The sequence below is a fragment of the Loxodonta africana genome, chromosome X (assembly GCF_030014295.1).
Source record: "Loxodonta africana isolate mLoxAfr1 chromosome X, mLoxAfr1.hap2, whole genome shotgun sequence".
NCBI classification, from domain to species: Eukaryota; Metazoa; Chordata; class Mammalia; order Proboscidea; family Elephantidae; genus Loxodonta; species Loxodonta africana.
This window is the reverse complement of record NC_087369.1, coordinates 126,432,886-126,447,995: the sequence shown is the minus strand read 5'-3', so window position 1 is coordinate 126,447,995 and position 15,110 is coordinate 126,432,886. Positions and strand designations below refer to the sequence as shown.

Genomic DNA, 15,110 nt, shown 5'->3' with positions numbered 1-15,110 from the left:
ATGGTGCCTTACCTCCTGTTGATGTTCAAAATCCTGGGATGCTGGTCTCTCCAATCCTGGAACATCTGCCTCTGCACAATTTTCTCCTCCACTGAATTGGTGGGCTCCACTCTCTTCATTGGCTCCACTGACTCCTTTGCCTCCACTTCCTTCCTTGCCTCCTCTTCTTCCACGGTCTCCAATAGCTGCACTCTCTCCTTGGCTTCTACTGGTTTTATGGCTCCCATTGCCTCTATAGGTTCCTCCTCTTCTATCACTTCCATCTCTACCATCTTGTTTGCAGCTTCCACCTTTTCCATAGCTTGAACTGAAAACAAACTCCAATTAATGAAAGAAAGAAACCCAACAAAAATACATTTGAAAGGCACCAAATGAAACAGAATTAGGATGCCTCTTAAACATACCTACCACGTCCAGGCACGTTTTCGCTCAATGTGAACACTTCAACTTAGCTTACTGCTACAGCACAGGTAAGACAAACGTCTATATGTCCCGTCAATCTTAAATACCGAATTAACACCATAGCCATCTGAATGGCAGAAGCAAGAGAACTTGCATTGTTTGTTAAGAATATGTGTTAGGTTAGTAGCAAGAACATGTATTTTTCCTTAAATAAAACAATATTTCACACATTAATAACTTCACAACCATATGAATCATCAAGTCCATATTTTCTGCTCAGTCACAACATATTTAAACAGTTTGTTTTGCAATTCATGTAATTTATGGTATGATGATTTTAACATCTGCCTTGATTTTCTTAACACGTGTATAAACTGCTTTGCTATGCAATCTCATCGGCCTATTATTACCACCAGGAGGTTCAGTAACATAGATCTCATATCTTATAGAGCTATGATAGCGATTTACTTAGTTGCTAAGTACGCCAAACTTAACAAAATGTCCCAATGATCTATTTTGCATAAGAGACAACATTAAACACATGTGCCTTTGGTAATTTTAAAAGCAAATTTACTTGACAAAGGAATTCCTGATGGATTTTTTAGTTGGCAAAAAAAAAGAGCTCTTGGCAATTTCTCCCCCAATTAAACACATGAAGATCATCTTCCTACTCATTTACATTTTTTATACACATGTTGATATCTCAACTGTTTGAGAAGTGTATAACCATGGAAATTAAAATTGCTATGTGGAAATTATCTAAAAGTTATCCACAACGGTCATGCCTACTTATACATAAATTTTCTCATAATGATAGAGCACTCCACAACCACCCTTTTTAATAACGTTTTCCTCCTGAACTGTTCCTGTTGCTGCCCATCAACAAAAAATTGAGGCAACAAGGGAAAAATGAAGCATTGGAAAGATTAGCCTTTAGTGACTTCTGTTCACTATCCACTTGAACATTTGATCTCCCTTATATGACATTTCTAAATGTTGTTTAGATTCTGGAGACACAAGGGGCACGACAACAAGAGAAATGGGCCCTGAACTACCTGGTTGGCATTTAACAGGTCTAATACGATGGGGAAGAAAAATAATAAGTCTGGACAGACAGCCCAAAATTGAAGCAATTAAATCATTCACTCAAGCATAATTCAGATTAAATACAGGTAAATCAACAAAGAATAGTTTGCACAAAGTTCTTCAGTTTTTCCTGGGTGGTACAAATTCTTTCATTAAACACCAGATTTCCCCAATTCATTAAAGAGACATTGCTGGACACATGTGCCACATCTAGGAAAGCATTAGTGTGTACGGGAACGTTAATAAATTTTCTCAGAATTTCAGCTATAAAATATTTCCATTCCAGATCGAGCTGCAGGGGTTCTGATTTAATGCAGTGGTTAAGAGCTGGACCGCTAACCGAAAGGCTGGCAGTTTGAATCCACCTGTCACTCCTTGGAAACCTATGGAGCAGTGCTATTCTGTCCTATAGGGTTGCTAAGAGTCAGAATCGACTCGACCTCAAGGGCAATAGTTTTTTTTGGGTAGGGCCCAAGCAATAGCACGGTACTTTTTTAAAGCTGCTTCAGGTGAGTCAGATGTGCAGCCTGGATAGAGAACCACTGATATCAAGGATATGAGTTAACTGGGACAAATCTTTTGACTAAAACCATGCCCAGTAGAGATGGAGACATTAATATTAGACATGATGAGATCTTATTTGCAAGAACTAGTGCCCTGTTCAGGAGATAAGCTTTGACTTTCTTTTCAGACAATGAGCTTTTGTTTGCATAGCAGGAATAGCTTTACAAATGAACACAAATGGCAATGCTGTGCATCTCTAGGCCAGTGGCTCTGAAACTTTAATTTATAAGGGATGCTCTACTGTAGGACATTTGTAATGGGGCTAGTATTCTCCACTTTTAAGAAGCATCCTAACAGATTCTATTGCAAGTGGCTTTTAGACTAAAACTCTTCTATAAAAGAACAAGCTTCACAGACAATGATAACACAAATGGAGAACACTGTGATTTAGTTATATATACTCTGCACTGTGCACTTATTCCTAGAAGGTTTGATTTCACCACAGTCATAATTATTTAATGTTTTTGTTAAATTTATATCACAATTTATTTATATTTTATATACATTCTTGTCTTTGGGAAGTTTTTCTAAAGTGCTGAGTGATATGTAGTCTATTCTGGCACGTATGCTCCCCCAATAACATTATTCAACAATTTAGCAAAATGATATGTGAGTATTAATATTATAAAAAACAACAACAACGCCATTCTCCCACTGTGAATAATTTACCTAAAAATGCAAATATATATTATAGGGTGACTATGAGTCAGAATCAACTCGACGGCAACAGGTTTTTTTTTAATACTATAATGTTACCATTAAATATATACTATATACTAATGTAAATACTATACTATACTACTAGAGGAGCCCTGGTGGTGTAGTGGTAAAAGCTCAGTTGCTAACTAAAAGGTCAGCAGTTCAAATCCATCAGCGGCTCCTTGGAAACCCTATGGGACAGTTCTACTCTGTCCCGTAGGGTTGCTATGAGTCAGAACTGACTCAACAGCACTTAACAACAACATACTCTACTAGAATGTAAATACTAAAATGTAGATATATACTATATATAGATATAGTTTTTTTATATATAGATATATATGATACTATACTAATTTTCTTTGATGCAGTTTAAATGGAAACCGTGAGCATATGTAAAACAGAAAACACTATCTGATTAAAGATAAGCAAAGAACTTCATTGACAGCAAACAACTGGTGGCATGCTAAAAGCATTATTTCACCAAATATCATCACTTTGGGCAACTACTCTATAGGAAGACAAAAGTGATTGAGTACTGAATTGTTACAGCAGTTTCCAGAATTCTAAGAATAACACTACTTTAGTAATTCGCAGCCTGAAAATAACAAGCAATGAGAGTCAATTTTGCAATTCATTTTTCTCAACAAATTTAGAGCTTTTGTTTACAAATACCAGGGCTTCATCTTACAGTTATTAAATAGCACACTTCATTTGCTACATCCTTTTTTATGCCACTGTGTCTTTACAGGGTAGGATGACTTATTAATTTTAACAGAAACACCCAGACAGTTTCAGTTGTAAAGAACCCAATAAATACTTGAATGTTAGCAAAAATGTAAAAATAACACAAAATTAAGTGTGCTGCATTAAAAAACTTAAAAGCTCTTATTGAAAATGAAGCCATTTAGTATACACAAGTGCAATTCATTCATCCTCTTGGTAATGGATTTTTGAAGTAAATGAAATATGCACATAGTTTTGAGATTGTATAACATGTATAGTATAAGTCATCCCGAAAAACCAACCTTGGCCAACTAGGACCGTCATCGTGATAACTGTCTTCTTCAGCAACAGCCTCATCACTGTTGTCATCATCATTATAGTCTTCACGGACATCATCAGCCTGATCAATTTGGTTATCAAAGTCCTCGTTCTCATTTTCATGGTCATAGGTATCTTCGTAAGCGTCATTAGAATCATCATCATCATCATCACCATCAATATTAGCACCAGCATCGTCATAGAGGTCAACATAATCACCATCCTCTTCAGGTGGCTGAATGACGCGTGCAGGAGTTACCCAATCATTCCGGAAGATTTCAGAGAGTGCATTATAGCCTACCCACTCATTTGTCAGGTACACGGGGGGTGATATTTTTCCTACTTTAAATCCATCTGGTACCTGTGTGTACAAGAAAGGTTAATGTAGTCTCAGCAGCCTTTCATTTTCTTCTAGACTGGAAAGTTTCCAAGCTGAAAACATTAAAAAAATATATTTTCAACTGAAATGAAGATGTTCAGTCACTGGAGAGAGCCAACTTTTAGTGAGGATCAGATGGCAAAACCCAAACCTCAGACTGGCTTTTCTGGATCACACACGGCAAAATCTAGTCATTTTGTTTTTTTATTTCCACTTCTTATCTGCTTAAGAGTAGATATCTGATTTTGATGCAAGAGAGTAGGACAGGTAATCTGATGCTCTATAGATGCAGTCATTTTTTTCCTTTTATTTTATCCCGATATATTGGGATTAACACAAGGCTCTTAAATTGATACGTTAATTTCTCAGCCCTGGTTTTACAGGTCATGAGATGTCTTAATATATCTCAAATACCTCTAAAAAGCAAATTAATATAAATCCACATTTTAAATACGGTACGTACGATATAGCACCTTTGGAGTGCCTGGGTGGTGCAAATGGTTGAGCTCTCAGCTATCAACTGAAAGGTGGATGGTTTGAGTCAACCCAGAGGCACCTTGGAAGAAAGACCTAGCATCTACTGTTGAAAAATCAGCCACTGAAAACCCTATGGAGCACAGTTCTATTCTGACACACATGGGGTCACCATGAGTCAGAGTCAACTTGACAGCAACTGGATGGTTTGATTTTGGTCACATAGCACCTTTAGGCAGTCTGGAAGGGGTGCGTGTATGGTGGGGTGGGAGTAATTATAAATGCAAAACAAAATAATCTAAAAGCATAACTGCAAAAAAGTTGGAGAACCTTTTTATTTACGCATTCAGATGTCACTTTCTTTTTCACTACTTGTTTTATTATATACATTGCCTCATCCTCCAAGAAATTATATTAGACAAAAACTGAACATCTAACCTCAACCCCTTAATTTGAAGTTAGCTTCTATAAATAGCTCTTTATCATTCTCTCTCAAAAATGTTCTGACATAAGAGTGTAAAAGTAAAATATTTTCAGATCAATTGTTTTCCCATTTCAAATATAATTTCTAGATTTCATATTCTGCACGCTAACATACCAATGGAAATCTGTCTGAAAATGATTAATGAAAAAAATTAACTCTAACCCTTTCCCTCTTTAAGTGAAGATGAAAATGGAAGTAAGAAAGAATTAAAATTAAAAAGAACAAACATAAATGTGTTAAGATGGAAACCTACATGGACGTCAAGCAGCAACTTCTGGTCAATAGTGGAATAAGGTGGTGATGACTGGGACCTCCTCCCGGTCACGGGACTCTCCTCCTCAGAAGAAGATTCTGTGGAACGCCAAAGAGGCGTTAGCAACACTGAAGAGCACAGCCATTACCTTCACTGTGCAGTTCAATCCCCCAGTATTTTTTTCATATCCTCTTATGATTCTATTCAGAAATGTCAGCTGAAAAATTCTCATGAGGACAGGACCTTCAATTCTGTTTGCAGGGGCAGGATCAAGTTCTATTCCCTCTGTAGACCTACGTGGCCATTCCGTTTTCAATATTAAGCTTACACTGCTAAACATTTCTCTCTAATTGTCTAAGAAGGGGTGGCACACAAAGGAAGCTGACTGGTACCAGATAGTTCCATTAGAAAAAAAAAAGAATGTACAGTATCAAAAATAGGAAGGGCTGGGTGGTACGACTGGCCTCACATGCTAACGAGTAGAAAAAGGATCTAATGATGTGTTGGAAGATGATGGATTAGCCAAAAACCTCAAGAAAAGAGTTGACTCTGCAACCTTAATCCCCCAATTTACACTCAATGATATATCCTTAAGTATTTCAATACACCTGGGGAACGCACAACTGAAGAGAGAAAAACTTAACCTTTTATAAAGCCAGGAATCTTTCTATAGCAGGACTGTGCAATAGAAATTTCTGTGCTGATGGAAATGGTCTGTATCTGCATTGTCCAGTACAGCCGCCACTAGACACATGTGGATATTGAACAGTTTAAATGTAACCAACGTGACAGAAGAACTGAACTTTAATTTTATTTTAATTTTGATAGTCACATATGGCTAGTGGCTATCGTATTAGACTGCTCAATTTCATAGTGTGAACACTTGCATTCATAATACAAATTTATCTACTTTGGAAGTCTGGCTTTTGATAGTAAGAGCTGTGGTATGTTAAGTAACACCTGTGGCTAAAATCCAGTGTGAATGTCTATCAGGCTCAAGAATCCGAGAGGTCTTGGCATGCTTACTTAGAAAAAGCTTTACTAAGGGGACATTCAGGCCCTCATTTATTGTTGCTACGTGCCTGAATACTGCTGCCTCTCTTTTTTTTTTTTTTTTTTACAGCTTAGGTATATACAGGCAAGGTATAGGCACTACAACTCTAAAAAGCATGTATTTGCAAACACTGCTGTCTTTTGAGAATATTATACTGAACATATTCCACGTTATGTGTCCCCATACTTTGGCACTACTATATTTTTGCCATTTACTCTTTTTCTGCAGAAAAGCATTTTCTCCCAAGTCTCCTGGGATAGTATTAGACCAAAGAAGAAGTTTGGGTGATTGTTTGAGATTTTGAGATAAATTTGTAGTAAGGTACACTTATTTCCTGCATGATGAAGCATGAAGCTCATGGGAACCTCCAATGGTCTACGCAACACACATAAAATCATCAAATTTTAGAACTGGAAAGATCCTTAGCTATCATCTGCACAGATGTTATCCCCATCTCCCTCTCAGTACTACTCATGACTGCTCTGGGGCCTAATACAGAATTCCTTTATTTCAAAAAGTCAAAACTCAATACGCACGAATACATATGAATAAAACTTGAGTGTTTGTTTGCCTAGTATGAGCAAAATTAACCCTACTTAAATCTAGAAAGAAAAGATTCAGAGTGTGGTAAGGGAATTCCAAAATTACTCTACACTCAGGCTTCTCTTATTTTTCACAACATAGTATTTCTGAATGAGGTGATACTACTATTTAAAAGAATTTTGCCACTATTTGAGTCTCTTCAAAATAAGACCTATGAAGTTTTTAAGTTCAGATCTTTGAATGTTTAGATTTAATAAAGTGAGGTACACCTACATATCCTTTTTGTTATTAATGTTTTAATAAAAATCTGTATGATACATTTTAACAGATGATTCAGGCACTCAATCGGGCATGCATAACTTCCCTGGATTACTTAATTGGATATTGCCAGATTTTATGATCTAAGCCATACCTTTTTGCTTTGTTTATCCTAATATTCACAAATCTGTGATTCATCTAAACTCTCTCAAAAGCACGTGTTAACTGAAAGCACTTGTCTGAAATTTGTATTGCAATTTGTGAAGTTATTTTCTATGATTTGATTAGTTTATCATGTCTTCTTAGTAAAAACACCAATTTGTAACATTTAGAGCCCTGGTGGCACCAGGGTTAAGAGCTTGGCTGCTAACCAAAAGGCTGGCAGTGTGAATCTACCAGGCACTCCCTGGAAACCCTATGGGAAATTTCTACTCTGTCCTATAGGGTCACTATGAGTTGGAATTGACGGCAATGGGTTTGATGGGTATATATCTTACTTTGGTGAGGTGAAATTACAAATTGATAAATAAAACATATGCCCACAAGTACTCCATCCAATATTCTAAAGGTTGCTTATAAATTTTAATCTGCTGGAGAGGATTCTGCTAAGCTCTTTTCCCATATTTTCTCACCTGGTGCATAAGCTAATAAAGATGACTCCCCTACCTCCCTAGACACATTCCTAACTACTACAAAACTGAAAGAAGAAACTTCAGAAAAATTATGTTCCATTTCTCAAAGGTTTCCACTGACCACCCAATTGGCAAATACAATGGCCTCCTGGTGCTACTCCTACTTGGGCTTCCTTGACACTTTTGATCCATTCCTTCTTGGAATTCTTCTTTCTCAACTTCTGCAATATAAACATTAGCTCTATGTTTGACTGTTGAAACTTTGTGGTTTGAATCACCTGATGCTGCTGGAAAATTCTGAGCATTTGGTGAACTCCTTTGTCTGATGTCAATGGGCTTCTGAGCTTGTTCCAAAAGAGACTGCTGAGGAACACTAATGAAAAGACAAAAAAACATGTGACATGTTTAACATTCATAAAGAGAAACTAAAACTCAACAAGAAGACCAGCACAAAGTTTTTGCTTAAAGATATGGCTATATATCAAACTGAAAAGAAGTAGAACTTCAGTAATGTTTTCCAAATTCCGTTTTTCGCCTATCTCCTATCTTATTTAGAACTGAGAAATAATTTCCAAAATATAAAAGTAAAAAAAAAGTTTCCACATAGTAAATGTGTACTTCACACATATGATTTATTTCTTTAAAAATTTCTATAAACTTTCTCTAAGCTAACATTCAGACAATATTATTATCTAGGTAACACAACAATAAATATAACCATATAGTGTATGGGAGAATTTGAACATGATAAAAAAGCTAGGATGGATAGATGGATAAAAAAAAAAAAGTTTTTTTAAATTTTAAACACATTTTCTTTACACATTAGTTCTTACTATGCAAATTCAGGGAATATTTAGAAAGTTCCTTTGGATAAGTGCTGTTACATTTTATAGTTGCTTTGGAATTTCTATGTAGAAAGATTGTTGACTCAGGGTGGAACAGACAAAAAGTCTTTCTATGGCCCCACATTTCAGGGAAGTCTCACATTTCATTTAAATTAGTTTTATAAATTTAGCCATATTTAAAGGCAATGTATTTGCTATCTATAAACTCAAAAGTCCTTTTGTAAAATGAGCAATCACTTCTTAGTGTAAGAGTAAGTTTGATTTTTACATATTAGATTGTCTTATGATATCAAAAATAGCTACTCAAAACAAAACTAATTTATTTCCTTTGTGGCCAGAAGGACCATGCCAACCCATTCCTGAGTGCAGATAAGGAGAAAGTTCCCAGTTTGTTTCCTAATTTCCCAAGATTTCTGAACACCAGTTAAATCTGAGGGTATACATATAAGGAATTAAAAACTAATTGGGTAGGAATATACACACTCCATACTCTCAACTCTCAGCCATCTGACCATACTGTCCAGAACTGCAATACACTAAGAGCTCAATCAATATTTACTAAATGTCCGAGTGAATGGTTCTCTCCATTACCATTGTGGTTGGAGGGAATATGATTTTCAAGGAAAATCTACTTTAAAATTTGGCTTTCAAACATAAAACATTGCACACAACATCTAAAATATGAAACATGATCTTTAAAAATTACCAATCATCACTGGTATTACAGTGATAAAAAAAAAATACAGTGGCTAGTGTCAGGATTATAGAAAACCAGAAACCAAACTCAACCCGTTGTATTGCCGGGGAGTCAATTCCAACTCATAGGACAGAGTAGAACTGCCCCACAGAGTTTCCAAGGAATGCCTGGTGGATTCAAACCGCCGACCTTTTGGTTAACAGCCACAGCACTTAGCCACTATGCCATTTTATTATATAACATTTTGAGTTTTAGATTTGATTTTGATTATAGGTCATTTTCGATCTTGCTTATTCTGTGACATTAGCTTCTGAGGTTACGGATCATTTGTGAGAGTACTTTATCATGTGGTACATGCAAAGATAATCACTTTGAAATTTCACCTGTCTTTTTATTCTTTTTATGATGAATTAGTAATTTAAAGTTATCAAAGAATTCATTGTTTTGGTTTTCTTTTATTAAATAGTAGATCTCACTGATAATTGTGAATTTAAATGACACTGAAATTGTAATACACTCAAATGGGAAAAGACCTAGGTAATGAATCACTGAAGTTGAGATTTTAAATGTGGACCAGTGACGTCAATGATGATGACGTTGTCACTAGCAATTTAGTCTCGATTTCATTCAGAGCTTGGCATCAAAGAAACACCCTTTTGTTTTCCATGTAATGGGAAAATGTTGGTAATTTGAATATACGTACCTCGAAGAGAATGTGACACGGTGCGCACGATCCTGGTTGTAAGGCATAGAAGTAGATCTTTCCTGGACCTTAAAGACACAACTCAATACTTCAGTACAATTCTCAATCATAATTTCTTATGAGTTATTACTTTATAAGAAAATGTCTTTCTTCGGATATATTTTCCTAAAGGATCCAACTTGTAAAAATATGATTTCATACATAGAGATCCTACTTTCACAAAAGCTTGTAGCCATAACTTCTGATGATATCCTTGCCTCCAATCTCATCATTAGTTATAACATGACAGAATTTTAGTGCAAAAACAAATTCTGGATATCATATAATCAAATACCCTCATTTTATTGTTGAGGAACCTGTAGCCCAGAGAGAAAATGACTTTTTGAAGAGTTTTACATCAAGTCAGTGGAAGATCTAGAACCAGAATACTGGTCTCCCAAACTCCTAATTTAAAGATCTTTCCATTTTATCATATTGTCTTTTATATCAACGTTAAACTTCTCACACAGAATTCACTTACCCTTTTAAGCTGACCCTGGTAGCATAGTGGCTAAGCGTCCAGCTGCTAACTAAAAGGTCGGCAGTTCAAATCTACCAGACGCTCCTTGGAAACCCTGTGGGGCAGTTCTACTCTGTCTTATAGGGTTGCTAGGAGTCAGAATCGACTCAATGGCACTGGGTTTAGTGTTTTTTATTTTTTAAGCTAACCCCAGATTTTCAAAAGTTGTAACACATCATTAAAATCTCTCAAGAGTCAGTTTTCCCATCCTTAAGAAAGCACGATTTTTCACTTTACACTGTCATAAAGTGTTCCAAACACTTTTTCACTTCCAAATGAATTAATTTGGATCTTACTGAATACTCACTCATCTAATAACAGCAACACACTCAAGAGAGAGCCCATGTAATGAGCCATATTCCATCAGTGAGGCACCTTTTTTTTCTGCCAATATTGGTAGCCAGGGCCATGAGAAGTTACTTTGCTTCACTAAGATTTGTATCACCAGGTTTCTACACACAATAGTATTTAGCTGCTAAAAAAAAAAAGTTTATTCTGACATGCAATGAGGCAGTTACATTAGGTTATTTAGAAAGGACATTCAACGTGCTTCTTTAAAAAAAAACAACAAATCTACTATTTTCAGGCTGGTAAAGTCATTCTATAGTGTCTAGATACATATGATTTAGAAATTAATAAGCTACTTTGTTTCCTCTTTAAAAGTGACTTATCAAGTTTGTCTTTATACCCTAACAGACAGATAGGTAACAGATAGGTAATAAATGAAAAATATTGTCAATCTTGCACGTTTTGCTCATCAGTGTTTCCAAATATAACCAGATCTGTGGCAATATTCAGAATAAGCATCTGCCTAACTTTTTTTACTTTCAATTCAGGTGGCTGGCATCATATTAGCCCAACCTAGGTCTCCTGGTTCATGAAGAGCTGATCTCAGAAAGTTTATTGATTCCTATAAACCATAGGTCAAAACTACTTGGAATAAATAACAGCCAAAAATAAGACAATGCCTATAATGAGCTGGCAATATTTAGCCTGAAAAATAGGTAGAAAAAATTATTAGTAAGAATAGCATATAACTAGGCAAATGATGTATTCCAAACAAGTCAAACATAGCATATTATATTTCCCACTTAAGGTGCCATAATTAAGGTAAAAACTATTAGCTGAGAGTTTAATAGTAAATTCATCATTTAATAAGGCAGAGGAAGATATATTGCCTCTGCTAACTAATAAAATCTGGCTTATATTCCTTTTGCCAGTGGGTTAGTATTTAGAAAGGAATATATTTGGTTACTCATTTCACAGGACTATTGGTATCAGGGCGAACAGATTTAAAAAGAATTGTCCGGGAAAGACTTCATAGTAGACTTCTGTGAAGCATTCACAAAGAAGTAATGTAGTGATCTGGGGCCCTTCTGCTGATGAGGAACAACAACGAAGTCATGACTCAACATCAACAAGGGAATAATCTGAGTTCTTCACACACTCGCCTATTCAGCTTTGTTGCTATTAGGTGCTGTCAGGTGAGTTCCGACTCACAGCGACCCTAGGTGCAACAGAATGAAACACTGCCCGGTCCTGTGCCATCCTCACAATTGTTGCTATGCTTAAGCCCATTGTTGCACCCACTGTGGCAATCCATCTTGTTGAGGGTCTTCCGCTTTTGCACTGACCCTGTACTTTACCAAGCATGATGTCCTATTTCAAGGACTGGTCTCTCCTGACAACATGTCCAAAGTATGTAAGACGCAGTCTCACCATCCTTGCTTCTAAGGAGCATTCTGGTTGTACTTCTTCTAAGACAGATTTGTTCGTTCTTTTGGCAGTCCATGGTATATTCAATATTCTTTGCCAACACCGTAATTCAAAGGTGTCAATTCTTCTGTCTTCATTATCCATTGTCCAGCTTTCACATGCATACGATGCGATTGAAAACACCATCGCTTAGGTCAGGCACACGTTAGTCTTCAAGGTGACATCTTTGCTTTTTAAGACTTTAAAGAGGTCTTTTGCAGCAGATCTGAACAATGCAATGTGTCGTTTCATTTTCTGAGTGCTCCTTCCATGGGTACTGATTGTGGTTCCAAATAAAATGAAATCCTTGACACCTTCCATCTCTTCTCTGTTTGTCATGATGTTGCTTATTGGTGCAGTTGTGAGGATTTTTGTTTTCTTTCTGTTGAGGCGTAATCTATGCTGAAGGCTGTGGTCTTTGATCTTCATCAGCAAGCGCTTCAAGTCCTCTTCATTTTCAGCAAGGAAGGTTGTGTCATCTGCATAACGCAGGTTGTTTATGAGTCTTCCTTCAATCCTGATGCCCCGTTCTTCTTCACATAGTCCAGCTTCTTAGATTATTTGCTCGGCATACAGATTGAGTAAGTATGGTGAAAGGATACAACCCTGACACACACTTTTCCTGATTTTAAGCACCCACTATGCCCTTGTTCTGTTCGAATGACTGCCTTCTCTTGATCTACGTACAGGATCCTCACGAGCACAATTAAGTGTCCTGGAATTCAAAATGTTATCTATAATTTGTCATGGTCCACACAGTCAAATGTGTCTGCATAGTCAATAAAACACAGGTGAACATCTTTCTGGAATTCTCTGCTTTTAGCTAAGATCCATCTGACATCAGCAATGATGTCCCTCGTTCCATGTCCTCTTCTGAATCAGACTTGAATTTCTCGCAGTTCCCTGTTGAGGTACTGCTACAGCCACTTTTGAATGATCTGCAGAATTTTACTTCTGTGTGATTTTTTAATGATACTACTCAATAATTTCTACATTCAGTTGGATCGCCTTTCTTTGGACTAGGCATAAATATGGACCTCTTCCAGTCGATTGGCCAGGAAGCTGTCTTCCAAATTTCTTGGCACAGACAAGTGAGCACTTCTAGCAGTGTATCTGTTTGTTGAAACATCTCAACTTATATTCTGTCGATTCCTGGAGCCTTGTTTTTCGCCAATGCCTTCAGAGCAGCTTGGGCGTCTACCTTCAGTTCCTGATCATATGCTACCTCTTGAAATGGTTGAATATCGACTAATTCTTTTTGGTATAATGATTCTGTGTATTCCTTCCATCTTCTTTTATTGCTTCCTGCATCGTTTAATATTGTCCCCGTAGAGCCCTTCACTATAGCAACGCGAGGCTTGAATTTTTTCTTCAGTTTTTTCAGCTTGAGAAATGCTGAGCATATTCTTCCCTTTTGGTTCTCTAACACCAGGTCTTTGCACGTTTAATTATAATACATTACTTTGTCTTCTTGAGCCACCCTTTAAAATCTGTTCAGCTCTTTTAAGTCATCATTTCTTCCATTTGCTTTAGCTACTCTATGTTCAACAGCAAGTTTCAGAGTCTCTTCTGACATCCATTTTGGTCTTTGTTTTCTTTCCTGTCTTTTTAATAATATCTTGCCTTCTTCGTGTATGATGTCCTTGATGTCATCCCACAGCTTGTCAGATCTTAGGTCATCAGGGTGCAATGCCTCAAATCTATTCTTGAGATGGTCTCTAACTTCAGGTGGGATATACTCAGGGTCGTACTTTGGCTCTCATGGACTTGCTCTAATTTTTTTCAGCTTCACCTTGACCTTGTATATGAGCAATTGGCGGTCTGTTCCACAGTCGAGCCCTGGCCTTGTTCTGACTGATGATATTGATCTTTTCCATCATCTCTCCACAGAGCAGTCAAGTTGATTCCTGTGTATTCCATAAAAAAAAAAAAATCTGTATAGTCGCTGTTTATGTTGGTGAAGAATGATATCTGCAATGAAGAAGTCACTGGTCTTGCAAAATTTGATCATGCAGTCTCCAGTGTCATTTCTATCACCAAGGCCATATTTTCCGAATACCGATCTGCCTTCATTTCTAACTTTTACATTCATTGCATCTGGTGAGGTCCACGCATATAATGGATGTTGTTGAAAAAAGGCATTTATAATGAAGGATCGTTGGTCTTGCAAAATTCTATCATGTGATCTGCAGCATCATTTCTGTCTCTAAGGCTGTATTTCCCAACTACTGATCCTTCTTCTTTGTTTCCAACTTTCATATTCCAATCACCAGTAATTATCAGTGCATCCTGATCGCATGTTCGATCTATTCCAGACTGCTGAAGTCACTAAAAATCTTCAGCTTCTTCATCTTTGACCTTAGTGGCTGGTTTGTAAATTTGAATAATAGCCATATAAATTGGTTTCCCTTGTAGGCATATGGATATTATCCTGTCACTGACAGTGCTTTACTTCAGGATAGATCTTGAAATGTTCTTCCTGATGATGAATACGACACCATTCCTCTTCAAGTTGTCATTCCCAACATAGTAGACCATATGATTGTCCGATTCAAAATGGTCAATACTGGTCCATTTCAGCTAACTCATGCCTAGGGTATCGAAGTTTAAGTGTTCCATTTCACTTTTGATGATTTCTAATTTTTGTATTTTCATACTTCGTACATTTCACATTCTGAT

General features: G+C 36.7%; 1 protein-coding gene across 1 annotated transcript in view; it reads right to left on the bottom strand.

The window, feature by feature from the left end:
• NRK (Nik related kinase) overlaps positions 1-15,110 on the bottom strand; it is a 156,050-nt gene that overhangs the window by 24,709 nt on the left and 116,231 nt on the right. Inside the window, exons 15-19 of the mRNA XM_064278653.1 lie at positions 10,118-10,185; positions 8,151-8,245; positions 5,386-5,483; positions 3,780-4,156; positions 13-307 (exon numbers count right to left, since the gene is read on the bottom strand). Of these exons, the coding sequence (XP_064134723.1) occupies positions 13-307; positions 3,780-4,156; positions 5,386-5,483; positions 8,151-8,245; positions 10,118-10,185 (933 nt within the window). The remainder of the gene's footprint in view (positions 1-12; positions 308-3,779; positions 4,157-5,385; positions 5,484-8,150; positions 8,246-10,117; positions 10,186-15,110) is intronic.